This window comes from Sphaeramia orbicularis, chromosome 1 (genome assembly GCF_902148855.1).
Source record: "Sphaeramia orbicularis chromosome 1, fSphaOr1.1, whole genome shotgun sequence".
Lineage (NCBI taxonomy): Eukaryota > Metazoa > Chordata > Actinopteri > Kurtiformes > Apogonidae > Sphaeramia > Sphaeramia orbicularis.
Genome location: NC_043957.1, coordinates 54,546,505 through 54,563,739, shown reverse-complemented (window position 1 = coordinate 54,563,739; position 17,235 = coordinate 54,546,505). Strand labels below are relative to the sequence as shown.

The 17,235-nt window shown below is 36.4% G+C and overlaps 1 protein-coding gene and 1 long non-coding RNA gene across 2 annotated transcripts in view; both read left to right on the top strand.

Annotated features, from left to right (window-relative positions):
- The first annotated feature begins 1,004 nt into the window (after positions 1-1,004).
- Positions 1,005-17,235, top strand: part of LOC115424919 (neuronal acetylcholine receptor subunit alpha-3-like) — a 59,299-nt gene continuing 43,068 nt past the window's right edge. The window contains 1 exon segment of the mRNA XM_030142317.1: positions 1,005-1,235. Coding sequence (XP_029998177.1) covers positions 1,178-1,235 — 58 coding nt within the window. The 5' untranslated portion in view covers positions 1,005-1,177.
- Positions 3,111-10,448, top strand: LOC115425210 (uncharacterized). The gene is made up of 3 exons (XR_003936206.1): positions 3,111-3,349; positions 7,517-7,519; positions 10,435-10,448. It is a non-coding gene; the product is annotated as an uncharacterized LOC115425210 (long non-coding RNA).

Genomic DNA, 17,235 nt, shown 5'->3' with positions numbered 1-17,235 from the left:
CATTGTTTTTTTCATGCCTAAAGAGGAATAAAACACTCATGAAAAATATCTTGATTTAGGTTCTCATAATTCATGCCTGAAAGGGTTAAATACATGTTTCTTTGCTTCAAAAATTAAACAGATGGTGTCCAGATGAGTGGACATTTTTATAACCCCACAAAAAATAGGTCTATTAAAAGACATTAAATCGCATTGTTTTTTTCATGCCTACAGGGGAATAAAAACACTCAGAAAAAAAAGAAAATCTTGACTGAGGCTCTCATAATTCATGTATGAAAGGGTTAATTCAGTTAAATTTTATTTGTAGAGTTCTATATCACAAGGTTGCCTCACAGGGCTTTACAGAATTAGTGGAATATGAAAATAAACAATAGTCAAACAGTTTAGCAGAGCAAGGTGTCTAAAATGGTTCCAAATTGCATTGAAGCACCTCAAACTGCACTAGCAGACATACAGAAATGTCAGATGATCATCCATATGGGAGTATTAACATGAATAAATCACTTTAATTCCAGTTTTGTTTGTTTTCTTCATCTCGTCATTCACTTTGGCACCGGCGCTGTCCGTGGTCCTGAAATGACGCTCCTTATATACTGTCACTTCAGTCTGGAAACTTTCTAATACGTCAATATATATTACTATATATAATATATAAAGTAACTGCTGACAAACACTAACATATGGTTTAGTCAGGAATTCCAGGCTACAGATTATTGTTATGAAGCTTAGAGCATTTGGCTGAAACGCAAAAAGCCTCGATTATAACCGAAGTAAGTTTTCCACATTTCCACTATCACTTTCGGTCTCCAAACCCCTCAAAGAACTCCACTGTAATACTCGGGTAAATCCCTCAGTTAAAGCACATTTTCCTATCTGCCTGAAATCTGGATGAATTCCGCCACACAATCTAAATTGTAGTCGTTATCTGTCGGTACATGTGTGAGGGGCGGTTTTCATCCGTGTGTATGCGCCAGGGGGGAGCTCTGCGCTCGTAGGGGAGGGACGAACCAAGTCAAGTTCGGAGCACATCAGGAAGGAGCGCACCGGCAGAGCCAGACAGAGAGCACCGGAGGAGACAGGCACATGTGTTCACGCCTATTTCTACACTGTGTTTTTTATTAACTATAAGTGGGATTCCTCAAGAAAGTGAAGTGGATCCAAATGACAGAGGGGGGAGATGCAGTCAGCGGACAGATGGAGTTTGCTGCTTCTTCTCCTGGGTTTGATAACTCAAGGTAAGTCCGATGTATCCCATGCTATGATACAATGTGGATTCCATCATTCAGACACACGTGAAGATGATTGTTTATATTAGACTGAAAGTACAGGTATTGATCCGGATTCTTGTCTCAGTGCTGTGAACTATCTAAATGCTTTCATCAGGTCCTTTAAACGCTTTTTATTAACTGTGTTACCTTTATTTAACTGTGAGAAGTCAACAAGAAGGCAAATGCGTTTCTGTCTGGGGGCGTAAAAGCCAAATAAGTGCCTGATTCTCCAAAGAGCGCATCGGTCACCATTATCACCGGCTCTAACTTTCTCACTTTGGTTCCTCTTGAAAATGAGAAAACAATAGAAATGTAAATTAATGTAAATACAATGCCAAATATAATGCTTTGATAAACGTTTAGTTCTATGAATAACAAGTTGCGCATTTCTCTCCTTACCTCAGCCATGATGCGACTTTTCGTATGAACTGGGCCAACAAAGTGAAACGCAGAGGAATCCGGGAAAAGCAAATGAATTTAGATGAATGCAAATGTTGCTTTGAGGCGTTGATTCCAGGAAACCAAAAGAGATTAGAATTTGTTTACAAGTTCTGTTTCCGTCTTTGGACTCCTGGAGGTTTGTTTTATTTAGGGAGAGTTGGCCATCTGAGTAAAAACCCTTCATAGCAGTGTGAGTCTTGGGTTAACCCTCCCATTATCCTCAAACATTACTAAGAAATTTTGCCCTTGGGGTCAATCTGATTCTGACCCCAGGGATATCAGCCTCCAGAAAATGATTTACATAAAACTGTTGACCAAATTTTTGTGTCAGGCACTTTGTTTATTATTATTATTATTATTATTATTATTATTATTATTATTATTATTATTATTATTATACTTAAGAGGACAGTTTTAGAGGCCAGGCATGTGTAGTTGGAAGGACTTGGATGTGATCAACTCGCAAGCCTGCATTGCAGGGCCGTTTCTAGCTTGGTTGAGGCCCTAAGCAAGGTGCTGTTTGGGGGCCCCTAGTTTCTCAAACAATGATTTAGAGATTCCTAAACCTTTAGATTTTCTACTAAGATGCTACAATCTACTACACTTCATGAGCAAAACAGGCCACAGTTAAAATTAAACATCTTAAGTTGAGCCACTCAGGCAAGTTAAACTGATAAAAAAAAAAAAAAAAAAAAAACTATAATACAAGCAAAACAACAACCTTGTATATGTCAATAAATAAAACAGATTTTGAGAGTTTATAAAAAATGTTTACTTTAAATAAGAAAATATAACAACCTCTGAGATAACTTCTTTTTGATGCCATTATGGTATTTGTTTTGTTTAATACTCTCGCTTACAGGAATGGTAGGTGGGTAGCTGTCAATCCTGGCAGCAGCCTGCTACGTCACTAAATGTGTGATAGTTCGGTCCAACGGATATGACCTAATAATGCCACAAAAACACCAGCACAGCTTAATATTGCAGTTTATTTTATTTATATCCTATGTTTATTTTTTTTTTAAGTATATAAGGGATGTAATAAACACATGAGATAGCTACAGATAAACACAGGACATCTAAATTTTCCTTAGATGAGGCTGAATATGCAGCTTTGGGACCCCCTGGTGGCTTGGGGGCCCTAAGCATTCACCTAGTTCACCTATAGTAAGAAACGGCCCTGCTGAATTGGCTTCCTCATTTTGGCAGAAGTTCACAAGATAAGTTGTTTCCCACATGCTCACACTACGAGAAGCACCAAAGTTCTGGTGGGAATAGTTAACCCCCCCCCCCCCCCCCCCATTTTTCAAGTCAAAAGTATCAACTCTGCACCTGTGTGTGTGTGTGTGTGTGTGTGTGTGTGTGTGTGTGTGTGGTGGGGGGGGGGGGTTACAGACAGACAAGTTTTACACAGCTAAAACAGCTTGGGGTCAAATTGACCCCAGAGGAACACCAATGGGTGCAATATGTGTTCAGCACATTGAAAAAATATTACCATGATAATTTTATGCTTAATCAGTTATCCCCATCAAATTAAGAAAAGTGATGAAATATGAGGCAAAAAAAGAGTCAACTATTATTTTTTGAATGATAAACATGGAATGGGATCAAATTGACCTCAAGGATAATACAAGGGTTAAGTCTGATAACCCTGTTGGGTTCCTTTTACCCTAGTTTTCCCCTAGTTACTGCGTTGTAAGAAGCAAGTTCACAAGAAGAACATTCTCAAGTAATAACTAGTAACAGTCACTAGTCGCTTTTCCATTGACCCTCAAATTGCATGAATATAACATGCGCATAAAATTTAAGGGGCGTTGCTCTTAATTAACCATACTGGACAAATACCACAAGAAAAATAAAGTTTTTTGAGAAGAAAAAAGTCAGTAATAACAACATGGAGACGACAGAGGTAACACTAATGTGGATGCTAATGTTGCAGTGTTTCCCCTAGTAAGGTTTAAAAGCGAAGCTTCAGCAGGTAGGGTAAAGATAAATGAGCGATAAGTTTCGTTTTCACTTCCGCTGGTGGCGGTCCACGCCGCTGGATACCTCCATCGTATTATAAGTAGGATGGAAACCAGCCCAGCCCTGGGTAGTTGTCCTAAATGTGTCAGTAGGTTCTCTCTAAATTACACAGTGGCTTCTTTGAACAGATCCTCTACCTCCACAGTTCCCGTTGGTATTCTCTGTCTGGGTACGCATCCACCAGCACCTGGAAAATGGATGGAATGTACGCAGAGGATGAACAGAACGCTGTGTCCATATCCGTCTGTGTCTCAACGTTACTTGCAGTCAGCGTTGCTTTTATCACTGCCATTTATTTTGTTAAATCTCCACACTCCCCACACATTATTCCACCGCCGCGTACCTGCTGCACTGAACTGTGAATGTCACGCTGCCATACGTGGTATCGGTGCAGTTGTATTGGATTACTTTTACGAGTACGAGTACAAGTACACACACTGAGTATCGGCGCCGATGCCCGATACTGGTATCGGAATTAGTGCATCCCTTGTGGACACACCAGGAAACCGTACCATTTTTTAGTTTAGTACAGGATAGAGGGGTAATATATATAATAATAAATATATATGTAAATCAACATGACATTTACTTTTGTTGCCATGTTTATGGAATGACTTTTCACGTCATCTCACGATAATAAATAAACAAATCATGGCATTTGTGATTTAATGGAAAAATTGACATTACGCACTTCTGTTTTTTTTTACATTTAGTAAATATCGGTAAAGTGTTGCGCAGATGTCCAATGGAAAAGCCACTCCTTTGAGGTTTTTGTTGAAAGGGGGGACTTTCAGAGTTACTTTTATGTTTAGTTAGGCTTGACTTAGCTGTCAGTGTTGGGTGTCTGTTGGTTGACTGAGGTTATATTTTTGTGGATTGAGGTCATATTTATGAACAATGCTTTAACAAAACAAAAAGACTATGTAGCACTATACATTTATCATGTTTGCCATAAGCTGGGATTGATTGGATGTGGCAGGAAACTAGGGAGAGAGGAAGAGGGGATACTAGAAAGGAATAAAGGAGGGGTTGTGTGATTATTGAATTGACTTAATCACTGACCAGCTGAGGCAGGAGCCTGGATCTGACCTGGAGCCTCTTTGTGAAATAGATGCACAAACTGTAATTATGCTGTGGCATTTCAGATGCTTCAACGTACACATTTGCTCCAAGGCCATAAATAGCAGCTATCTGATTTATGCATGGTGGCAGATAGACTCTTTTATAGTTTATCAGGCTTTACACACACTCTCTTCCATGCATGACCCTCTTGGCTTGGAGGTGTCTCTGAGTTTATGCATGAGTGTGGGTTTCCTTCACTCTCTGCTGGGTTTTTTTCTCTCTGTTAGATGCATGCACGGTCACGTTTGTAGTTGAATTATTTTCAAATATTTGTACAGAGTCTACATTTTAACCTTCAGATTAATATTCAGGTCCAGTACAGACTGATAACAACAAATGGACTTCTGTCAAAAGCTGAAGTGTCTTTGGAAAAGTACTTGGAGTAGCTGCCTGGTTAATGTTGACGACCAGGTTGAAGTCAAAGATTTAACTTACTGTTGCAAATGTAACCACAAATTTGCTGATTTTTATTTGTTTCTTTGTTTGTTTGTTTGTTTGTTTTTCACAAATTTGATATGACCCACACACATACATTCCTTTTGCATATTTCCAAAATAAGTAGCTTTGTTTTTGTTTTTGTTTTTAATTGAATTAAAGAACAAGTCGCTTTATTGCTAATAAGTCACATATATTTTGTCATCACTGGGGAAAAAAAGAAAAGAAAAAACATGCTAGTAACTAACACTCAATAATATTATGTGAGTAACACTTCTCCTGAACATCTGTTAAACATATGTGACTGTTTCCATTCAATGCTGGCTAAAGTCTAAAGTTAGAAGTTAAATCCCTGTATTGTTCATCCTGGAGTGTAACCCTTTAAGACACAGGTGTCAAACATGTGGCCCGGGGGCCAAATCCGGCCCATTAAAGGCTCCAATCTGGCCTGCGGGATGAATTTGTGAAACGCAAAAATTACACTGAAGATATTAAAATCAGGGGTGTCAAAATCATTTTAATTCAAGTTCCACACACAGATCAATATGATCTCAAGTGGGTCAGACCAGTAAAATACTATTATAATAACTTATAAATAATGACAACTACAAATTTTATCTTTGCCTTAGTGTAAAAAAAGTAAAATTACATGAAAATGTTTACATTAACAAATTATCCTTTTACAAAAATGTGAATAACCTGAACAAATATGAACAACCTGAAAATGTCTTAAGAGAAGCTCAGTATATGCAATTTTACCAATATTGTGCCAGTTATTAAATGTTTTGTGTATTTGTAATTGTAATGTAAGTTGTAACTCACATGTGTAAATGATAAACTGAAAAAAAGTGAGGCAAAATATTGTTAAAATTGCACTTGTTATTCTTAAGACATTTCAAGTCGTTCATATTACTCAGATTTTTATGGAAACTTTGTAGATCGAAACATTATTATAATATAAATTTACGTTTTTCACTGTTATTATTTTACTGGTCCGGCCCACATGAGATCATATTTGGGGGAATGTGGCCCCTGAACTAAAATGAGTTCGACACCCCTGCTTTAAGAGCTTTAGGTGCTTGCTTTGTAACTGCAGCTCCATTCAGTTCTTTTTATATAGTACCAAATCACAGCACACACACAAAAAAAAAAACATGTTAAGGCATTTAAAGGTCCAGTGTAAAAGTTTTACAGGTCCTTGGAAAAGTCTAATTACATACATGGAATATAATAATCATAATTGTTGTTTCATTCAATATATAATCACCTAAATCACATGAATCATTGCATTATTAAGATGGAAAAGGATGAGGTGTTTATAGCTATAAGGGTTCTCACCATGTTGCATGTCTATAACATCCTCCTGTTCTTCTTCTTTTTTTTTTTTTCCTGTTGTGATGGTTGTTGCATCACCATCACTTACACAAGGGTAGAAAACTTGTGGCTCTGAGGTCAAATACGGGTCTTTGGCCCTTTTCCAATGGTTCAATGTGGCATCATATGGAAATGAATAACACTTTTTTTTTTTTTTTTTACACATTTTGCTATTATTACTGCAACCATAAGTGTTTCTGATGTAATGTAGTTGTAAAAATGTTAGACTTTACTCAAATTAATAAAAGAAAAATAGTAGATAGTAGTAGTAATAGTAGTAAAAATAGTAGTAAAAGAAGACTACTTTATAATCTTATGACACTGAAGGTATTTGTCTGTATTTTTCATTGTAAAGAAAGCCTTCACATACCAGTAGATTTTTGCTGCAAAACAAAACTAAATACCTATGGAAGAGGATTAGGGCCACTTGGAAAAAAAGGTTCAATATTTTATTATTATTATTATTATTATTATTATTATTATTATTATTATTATTATTATTATTATGAGAAAAAAATCAGAATTCAGACTTTTCTCACAGAATTCTGAGTTTTGCTTGTTTTTTTGCTTGTTGTAGAGGCAGGAGAAGTGAGCGCTAAGTGGCTAATTCTGACTTTTTTCTCAGAATTCTGACGTTTTTCTCAGAATAATATAAAAATATATATAACAGACCTTTTTTTTTTTTCTCCAGCGGCCCTAATCCTCTGCCGTAAATATCACTGTTTTCTTTAGTTCTGTAAATGCATGAAACTGTGATTTATTCTCTTCATATTCTGTATATTCTAATCTTGTAGAGCTTCTTAAACTGTCACCACTTTGAGGAAGGATATTAGGATATCTTCTGGCTCCAGACAGTTTACTTTTTCTATTTCTGTTCTAAAATGGCTCTTTAGATTGTAAAGGTTGCCGACCCATGACTTAACATGTTTGAGTATGTTAGACTTATTATCCTCACAACGAAATAGACAAAACAGATCATGTGTTACAGTCATGAATATGCAACTTTGCCACCAGATGTCACTAAATGTTCCTCCTTTCACAAAGAGAGGTCAAGACCTTAGGGTATTGTAGACAATAAATTTGATTGCAACAAATTAGATCACATCAAGGCCATTTTAAGATAAAGTAAATCCTACTCCTTTTTCTGGATTTCTTCCAAACTAAGTGGTGTTAATCAACGCAGTAGTTTCTGCATCATCCTGCTAATAGATGAACAAACTCATGAACATTAAGACAACTTACTTGAGGTGATGTCATGTTAAAGTACTTCCTGAGGTGATGATTTCATGATTTAATCCCAGTAAATATGCACACAGAGGTCCTTATGCCTACACGCACACACACACACTGTAAAAAATGAAGTGTCAATATTTCAGAGTCTAACTATTTTAACCCACATCGAGTATTCAAAGCTCAATGGAGAGTAAACCAGCTCTAACAGTAGAGTCAAAAGTCAGTGTGAAGTTCTGCACAGATACAGTGTAAAATTCAACTCTACAGAGTGTTGATTAGTGCCAGTCTGCCACATTGCACTGTGGGAACTAGAGATTTTACTCATTGTGTTCTATTTCAAGTGCAGGGGTTCAAGTGGCAGGTTTGTGTTAATGTTTATTTAGGTTAATATGTCTGTTTTACAAAGTTTATTGGCCTATTTATTTATTTATTTATTTATTTATATTAATGTGACACCATTAGTCAAACCTGTAGGCCTTACCTGATTGTTGCTGTGATACCGTGATTGTTTTACAACTGGAGATGACTTTGCTCTTTCAGAGTAAAATCATGCCCTGGAGTGATTGTAACCCAAAGAGTTAATTATCTCCCATCAAATTGTAAGTGTAACTATAATACACTTAATCTAACATCACCACCCTAAAAGCCACTTCAAGACATTTCTGAAAATCATCACATGACCCCCACCGGTGGAACCTCTGTAATTCTACATTGTTTCAATATTACCGTAGGGTGTAAACTGATGAAGGCAATAAATAAATAAATATTATCACATTATAGAGTCATTTTTAAACAAAATTTGGAGTAAAAAATAGCTCAAAAAAGTCTAATCATATTATTTTTAACAGGGGGGAAACACCACAGTATTAAATATTTTTACACACTTCATTGTTAATTCTTACACTGAATTGAGTAGAATTAACTCTGAAAATTTGACACTGACTAGAGTCAATTTTACTCTAATTTTGAGTGGGACCAAATGTTATCTGAAACAGAGTTAAATTCAACTCTCTAAGAGTTAAATTTACACTCTGTTTTTTACTCCGTAGGAGTAATAGCAGTAATAGAGACAGTACATATTTAACTCTGCTCCTTCTGCTATGGTGTTATTTCACCCTGTGTGTGTATTCACTGTGTTATTCCCTGTTTTCATCTAGTGGCTGTTCTCTAAATGCATTTGAATGCATGACTGATGATCTGGTCAGTAAACAGTGCATCACAGTGTTCGTGTGTGTGTGTGTGTGTGTGTGTGTGTGTGTGTGTGTGTGTGTGTGTGTGCGAGTGTACTTGTGTGGTGATGTCACAATAACATTTATAGAGCAGAACATGGAGCAGAGGGGGCGTGGCCAAACACCAACTGAGACACAGACTAATGTGTTGAAAACATGTCACACTGCAGTGCTTCCCTCACACTGCTGTCACCTTCCACCTGTTTTATGAACACTAAAACTGGACTTTTGATGTTTACAGATTTACCAGTGAAAACCTGACAATTTTCTTCACTTTAAAGCCATGTCTGCTAATAAAACTCTCCCTTTTCACATTTGTTCTACATCATTCATTCATTCATTTTCTGAACCCGCTTCATCCTCACTAGGGTCACGGGGGTCGCATGGAGCCTATCCCAGCTACATAGGGGCGAAGGCGGGGTACACCCTGGACAAGTCGCTAGTTCATCGCAGGGCTGAACATATAGAGACAAACAATCACTCCCACATTCACACTAATGGGCAATTTAGATTAACCAATTAACCTATCAGTGCATGTCTTTGGATGGTGGGAGGAAGCCGGAGTACCCGGAGAGAACCCACGCAGACACGGGGAGAACATGCAAACTCCACACAGAAAGGTCCCACCCCCCGTCGACTGGTGTTGGAATCGAACCCAGGAACTTCTTGCTGTGAGGCACGAGTGCTAACCACTGCACCACTGTGTCGCCCTGTTCTTCATCATTAACATATTTAATTTAATGTAATTCTTCAATACTACACCATAAAAGAGACTGTATGTATATATATATATATATATATATATATACATGTTATGGATGCTTCTATGAAACTGGTCCCGAAAGACAGGACATGGGGGCTAAAAATTCAAACCAGATGTAGACTAATGTTATGAAGCAAGTTTGGAAGCACTTTGGGTCTATTGAAAAATAAATATTCACTGAGATAAAAGAGAAACTATTTTTCGGATAAAACACATTTTTATATAATTTTACATTATATTTAACCCTTTCATGCATAGTGGTCACTACAGTGAACCGCTATTCTACAGCTGTTCTCTTGTATATTCATGGATTTTGTTGTTCCCAGTTCCATATCAGCTAACACAGTGGACACTCATGCTTCATCCCACACACTGTAATTCATACCATTACTGTAACTTTGCTATTCTTGATAACCGTGATCTGCACTAACATGTTTGAGTGTAAATCAATTGCTTGTTATTGTTATTAGACTGTAATTAACAGGGTTTTTTTTTTAAAAGAAAATGTTTTTCTTTTTTTTGCATAGCGTCTCCATAAAGTAAGTAATGATTTATATTAGAGTATGTTAAAATGTGAGAAAACATCAGATTTGCTGGGTTAAAATGTTTTTATTTCATAGTTTTCATACAATATATCAGTAAATATGTTTCTTTGCTTCAGAATTAAATGCAGTGTCCAGCTGAGTAGACATTTTGCAACTCCATGAAAAATAGGTTCATAATAAAAATTTCAGTCGCTTTGTTTTTTTAAGGCCTAGAGGAATAAACACACTCAGGAAAAAAAAAATCTTGATTAAGGCTCTTATAATTCATGCATGAAAGGGTTAATACAAAAATCTGTACGTAACACGGTCAAAAGGACACAGAAAGGATGTGCTACTATATTTTTGAATATCTCTTTATTCTCTCAGAGGTACATTTTGGGAATTGAACTAATTATGCAAGGCAGAGTGTTGCATGAAAATGACCACTGTTGCAAAATCATTTGCAGTTTATCTGCGTTTAACAAGGCAGGTTCTGTATGTAACGCAAGTGGACACAATGGGTTACACACAAAATCTGGAATGAGACTGAGATTAATGAAAAACCCTCATGTCTGGATTAGGAAAACCACTAGGATCATCAAATTTAATGCAGTGTCTTTATTTATAGCGCTATATAAGATCATTTCAAGCCATGTTTTCAAAATAATATGCACTGACACCTAGGTAGTTTTTCATGTCCTAATTTTGGTCCTATTTTTGGCCTTTTTTTTATAATTATTATTAAATAATCATTAATTATGGTATGGCTCAGAGCAAAAGTATAATTTTTTTTTTGCATTTGTCTGAGGTCATCATTAGATACATCCTGGGGGGAAATATGTCTAAATTCCTCTTTTATTATTAGGTCTAAAAAGCTGGAAATGTACGCAGTTTCATAGAAGCACCCATTAACATTTTTATTGAAAAAGCACATCCATATACAAAACTACTGATCTGAGATCAATAAAGCAATGCTGCTAATTTTTAAAACATACAGTCCCTCTGAACTCAGAACTATATATTTAGGACTCAAAACACCTGATAGGAAAAAATATGAATATCTCTGAAATGTTTTTTTGGTAGCAGGTAAGCAGGGAAAAAAGTGGCAACAAAAAAATGGATGGTATGAGATGAGCCAACTGTTCAGCCATGGGTTCAAATAACCAGAGCCATTTACAAAATGGAAAAAAAGGTCACCCTCACCATTGATCTAAATTTAGAAATATTCATCGGATTTAATATGTCCTTTTTTACTTTTTTTTTCTGTATTACTGTTGCTCTTAATCTTTTTTTTTTTTATTACCTCCGCCAAGGAGGTTATGTTTTTGCCAGGGTTTGTTTGTTTGTTTGTTTGTTTGTTTGTTTGTTTGTTTGTTTGTCTGTTTGTTTGTCTGTCCGTTAGTGTGCAACATAACTCAAAAAGTTATGGACAGATTTGGATGAAATTTTCAGGGTTTGTTGGAAATGGGATAAGGAAGAAATGATTAAATTTTGGTGGTGATCGGGGGTGGGGGGGCCACGGGGGGCCCACTGATCAGCCTTGGCGGAGGTCTGCGCTCTCCGAGTGCTTCTAGTTTATTGCATGTTTTACAAAGCTAGATATGTCCACATATCTCTAGATATTTGAAGACAAACAAAATTAAAAAAGAAGTTTTAATCCCTGAGAAAGTGTAGCAGAGACAACTAGAAACATATTAGCCTCACTGTACTTTGTTTGATGGAGAATGTGCTTTTAACCCATAAAGACCCAAACAGCCACGGGCGACCAAAACCATCTACTGATATCTGTGGATCCATTAATACTATCAGTACATGTAAATAATTGGTGTAAAATGCAGTTTATCATCTTTTCATGGTCATTAGATATGACCCATTTGGATATTCAGGGGCTCCATAGTTACCGTGGAAACACCATCATCTTCTACAACATGATCATTAGTAAAACCCATGCAGTTTGATAAATCACAGTGGATGGAGACACTTGTTTAATGTTCAGTTAATGATAGATTTGCTGAAAAGTCGCTCTTTTTTTGAGTTTTCTCTGTTTCTGATATAATAACCCTCAACTTAAATCTTAGCTTTTATGAACATCTACATAATCAGTAAATTAAATATAGGAAAATACCTGATTTTCACAAAAAAAAAAAGTAGAGGATAATATTATAGTAAATGGTGACAAGTCGCTTAAGAAAATTTTAAAAATATACAAAAAATTATTTTGGAACTGCTAACAAGAAGTACTGGGTCTTTATGGGTTAAAATAAATATATATACACTGTGAAGAATATGTAACAGCTTAATGTGACTGGAAGATGTGTCTCTTATGCCTCAATAAAAACAAAATTAAAAAAAGAAACATCCAGTTTACAATACAATGTAAAGATTTACAAAACTTTTGCTTTTTCAATTTTTTAACACTTGAACAATATCAATCAAAGAGAAACAACTTGAATGGCAGTGGGGTAGCCCCTCGTTTCTTAAGTTTTTAGATAAGTGTACAGGTAATGAGTCAAATAACAGTGCTTACAAAAAAATCTGTTCTCACAGGCATGACATTTTTAAAAAAATATATTTATCATTTTTTGGTGCAGAGTTAAGTTACATTGAACATTTGAATATTCAGTTTCCAAGGCACTAAGCATATCCCATTCTTCCCACCCCCCACACATAACATACTTAATGATAGTAATGAAAAATAGCAAATTACTCATAAAACAAAAAAGGTAAAATAAAACAAAAAGAAAATAATAGAAGCAAAGAAAAGAAAAACAGCCTAATAATAGACAAATCTACTTATTCACAATTACATCCTACACACAAGATATGGACATGTAGTGTTATTAAAGGGGGAAAAAAAGGTGTGTATGGGAAAACTGCACTAAAAGCATTTTTTATAGTTTAGAGTGTCTTAAGTTTTTTTAAGTATTTAACCATGGACCCCCATACTACTTGAAATTTTGATGGCTGACCTTTCAAATTGTATTTACAGGGTGGGGAAGCAAAATTTACAATATTTTGAGGCAGGGATTGAAAGACAGTGTATGACCAATTAGTTTATTGAAAGTCATGAGAATTTATTTGCCACAAGAAAATTGACATAATAGAAAATGTTTTTATTCTATGTGTCCTCCTTCTTTCTCAATAACTGCCTTCACACGTTTCCTGAAACTTGCGCAAGTGTTCCTCAAATATTTGGGTGACAACTTCTCCCATTCTTCTTTAATAGTATCTTCCAGACTTTCTGGTAATAGTTTTGCTCATAGTCATTCTCTTCTTTCCATTATAAACAGTCTTTATGGACACTCCAACTATTTTTGAAATCTCCTTTGGTGTGACGAGTGCATTCAGCAAATCACACACTCTTTGACGTTTGCTTTCCTGATTACTCATATGGGCAAAAGTTTCTGAAAAGGTATGGATAATAGTGTTAGGTATGATTATGACATCAATATGTTTGGTTTCAAAACAATTGACGTAGTGCCTGCTGAGAAAAAACAACTAAATGTTCATTGCAAATTTTGCTTCCCCACCCTGTAATCTTCTCTAAATTAAAAAAAAAAAAGAATGAGGTTGCTAAGCCATGAGGATAGTTTTGGGGTGGATGTTGATTTCTATCCAAAGAGTATTTGTCTTCTAGCTAATAATGTTAAGAATGCAATAATGTCCATTTCATCTTTTTTTGCACAATTTATCGTTAGAAGAGATTCCAAAATGGCAAATCCGGCAGATGGTTTTAGTGGAGTTTCCAAACCTTGAGATAGGTGATAAAATATATCCGTCCAGCAGTTTTTCAAATGCAGACAAAACCACAGCACAGTGGTCCCCAACCTTTTTTGGCTCGTGACCCCATTTTAACATCACAAATTTCTGGTGTCCCCAGAACAGAGCCTTTTTTTTTTTTTTTTTTTTTTGCTAAAATGAATTTGTTTTTGATCATGTAATAGTTTGCTGTACTACGGTGCAAATAGTTGTTAATTTTAGAGGACATTTAGTCTATATAATGTATATTATTCTGGACGGAGGCAGGAAAGCCAGGTGTAGATTACTGCACAAAGTGAGAATTGTATTTTCCTTGGTCAGGATATGTACAGTCAGTCCAGCTTGGATTTACAAGGCTGACAATTAATAATGAACAAACAAGAACTCAAACTATGAATTATGAAAGAGCTGCAGCATCTGAAACTGACCACAATGAACATTTGAAAGATAAACAGAACCACAGTGCTTCAGTTTCAGCTTCACAGTTTGTAATGTCTTTTATGGATTGGGATTGTCTCTCTCAACTCACCATATATTTTTTATTAATACGTTTTTATAAATTTTTTATCAATTACTAGAAATTTCAGGTGACCCCATTTAAATTCCAGGTGACCCCACGTGGGGTCCCGACCCCAAGGTTGAAAAACACTGCCATAGCGTGTGTGTCATGTTAGCAGGTGACATCTGGCATCTATTGCATTTATCTGTGACATTTGAGTACATCTTTGAGAGTCTGAAATAGGTAAAATAAGTACGATGGACAATCTTGAATTGTATTAAGTTTACAGCATGAAGAGCTGCCGTTTACCTGGGAAAGTATTTTCCTCCAGTCATCCTCTGTTGAGGTTAAATTCAGTTCTTCCACTCATGGGCTTCCCATATTTTGACCATATGTTATAAAACGTGTTCTACTGTAATAAAAGACACATTTTTTCAGTGCTGATTGGTTCAAGGTTATAATGACATTTCCCAGCCTCTGAGAAAAGAATACAGTAAAGGCAGGGTCTCATTTACACCTGATCAAGACAAATTGTACTTTATGAAATCAGCATCCCACCATTGAGAGATGGAACTACAAAGGTTGAATGACTCTCTTCCATAAAATATATTCAAATTCATGCAACCCACTTTTGGGGGGTGTGCGCCTTGAGGGAAAGACGTGCAAATTCTATTTGATCTGCTCATGTTGAAGGTGGAAAAAAAAAGTTCATTTTCTATCAGTGTGAAAATATCAGAGTGAGCAGATTTGTGTGCACTCTTCTGTCAATGTCAAACTGCTTTTAATCTATTTTAGAGCATTACTACAGCCGACATCAGAGGAGAACCAGAAAACAGTTACATAGAAGAAGGATAGTAAAGATTGGACACAGTGTGGCAGCGGTGAGAAAACAGCATCACACTGACATGGACATCACACACATCTGTCCATAGGCCAGTGTTTTTCAACCTTGGGGTCGGGACCCCACGTGGGGTGGCCTGGAATTCAAATGGGGTCGCATGAAATTTCTAGTAATTGATAAAAAATCAAAATAAAAACTTGCTAATAAAAAATATGGTAAATTGAGAGAGGCAGTTCCAATACATAAAAGACATGACAAACTCTGAAGCTGAAACTGAAGCACTGTGGTTCTGTTTATCTTTCAAATGTTCATTGTGGTCAGTTTCAGATGCTGCAGCTCTTTCATAATTCATAGTTTGAATTATTGTCTGTTCAGTATTAATTGCCAGCCTTGTAAATCCAAGCTGGACTGACTGTACATATCCTGACCAAGGAAAATCCAATTCTCCCTTTTTGCAGTAATCTACACCTGGCTTTTCTGCCTCCATCCATAGTAATATACATTATATAGACTAAATGTCGTCTGAAATTAACATTTATTTGCAACATAGTATAGCAAACTATTACATGATCAAAAACAAATGAATTTTAGCAAAAAAAAAAAAAAAAAGTCTCAGTTTTGAATGTCTGGGATCGCCAGAAATTTGTGATGTTAAAATGGGGTCACAAGCCAAAAAAGGTTGGAAACCACTGCCATAGTCCATCTACTGCACACACCAACACACAAACACACTAACACACACACCAACACACACACAAACAGCAGTCCTTCCTCCTCTATTCGATCTCCTCTCCTCTTCACACCTGCCTCTCACTTTCACTGCACTTTCTCACTTACAAAGGAAGCTCTCTGGTTGCTGTCATCGTCTCACCACTTTATTTCTGTTTTTCTTTGATCTTCTCTCCTTCTATTTCTGCACTCATATTTAATCTCTAGATAATCCCACTCATTTTAACTCAGTCTGATTGGTACAAAAGGGAAACAAACAGCACTTGCACAGGCTTTCAGCTCATCACGCAACACATATTTACCCTATAAGCATCGAACATGATGAAGATGTAAATGTAAAAATGCTCCTCCACTTTTACCCACATGTCTCCTCCTCCTCTCTCTCTCTCTCTCTCTCTCTCTCTCTCTCTCTCTCTCTCTCTCTCTCTCTCTCTCTCTCTCTCTCTCTCTCTCTCTCTCTCTCTCTCTCTCTCTCTCTCTCTCTCTCTCTCTCTCTCTCTCTCTCTCTCTCTCTCTCTCTCTCTCTCTCTCTCTCTCTCTCTCTCTCTCTCTCTCTCTCTCTCATTCTCACTCTCCTTTAAAAGCATTTGCATGCTCAGGGGAGAACCGAGGCTAAATGGTTCTCTTACTGTGCCCCTCTCTAACAGCCCATAAATGGTTTCTTCTTCTCCATCACTTATTATCTGTCCTTCATCGGCCTCCACCCATTTACCCTCTCCTTACACAGACTAAATGACTCTCAAAGTATCTTGCGACCGATACAGCCTTCATGTTTTGTTACCATTAAATATCTTATGGGATCTTCATTTGGACAAACTGTCTTTAAAAGTCAGGTTTTACATCATTCTGCACACAGAGTTGAACTATTGAAGTTGTATAATAATGGCACTATAATTGAAGCTCATTTAATACAGGCCATATTACACTGAAAAAAAAAAAAAAAAAAACACCTTTTGAAACTACAGCTATAACTGTAGTTACAACAGTTAATGT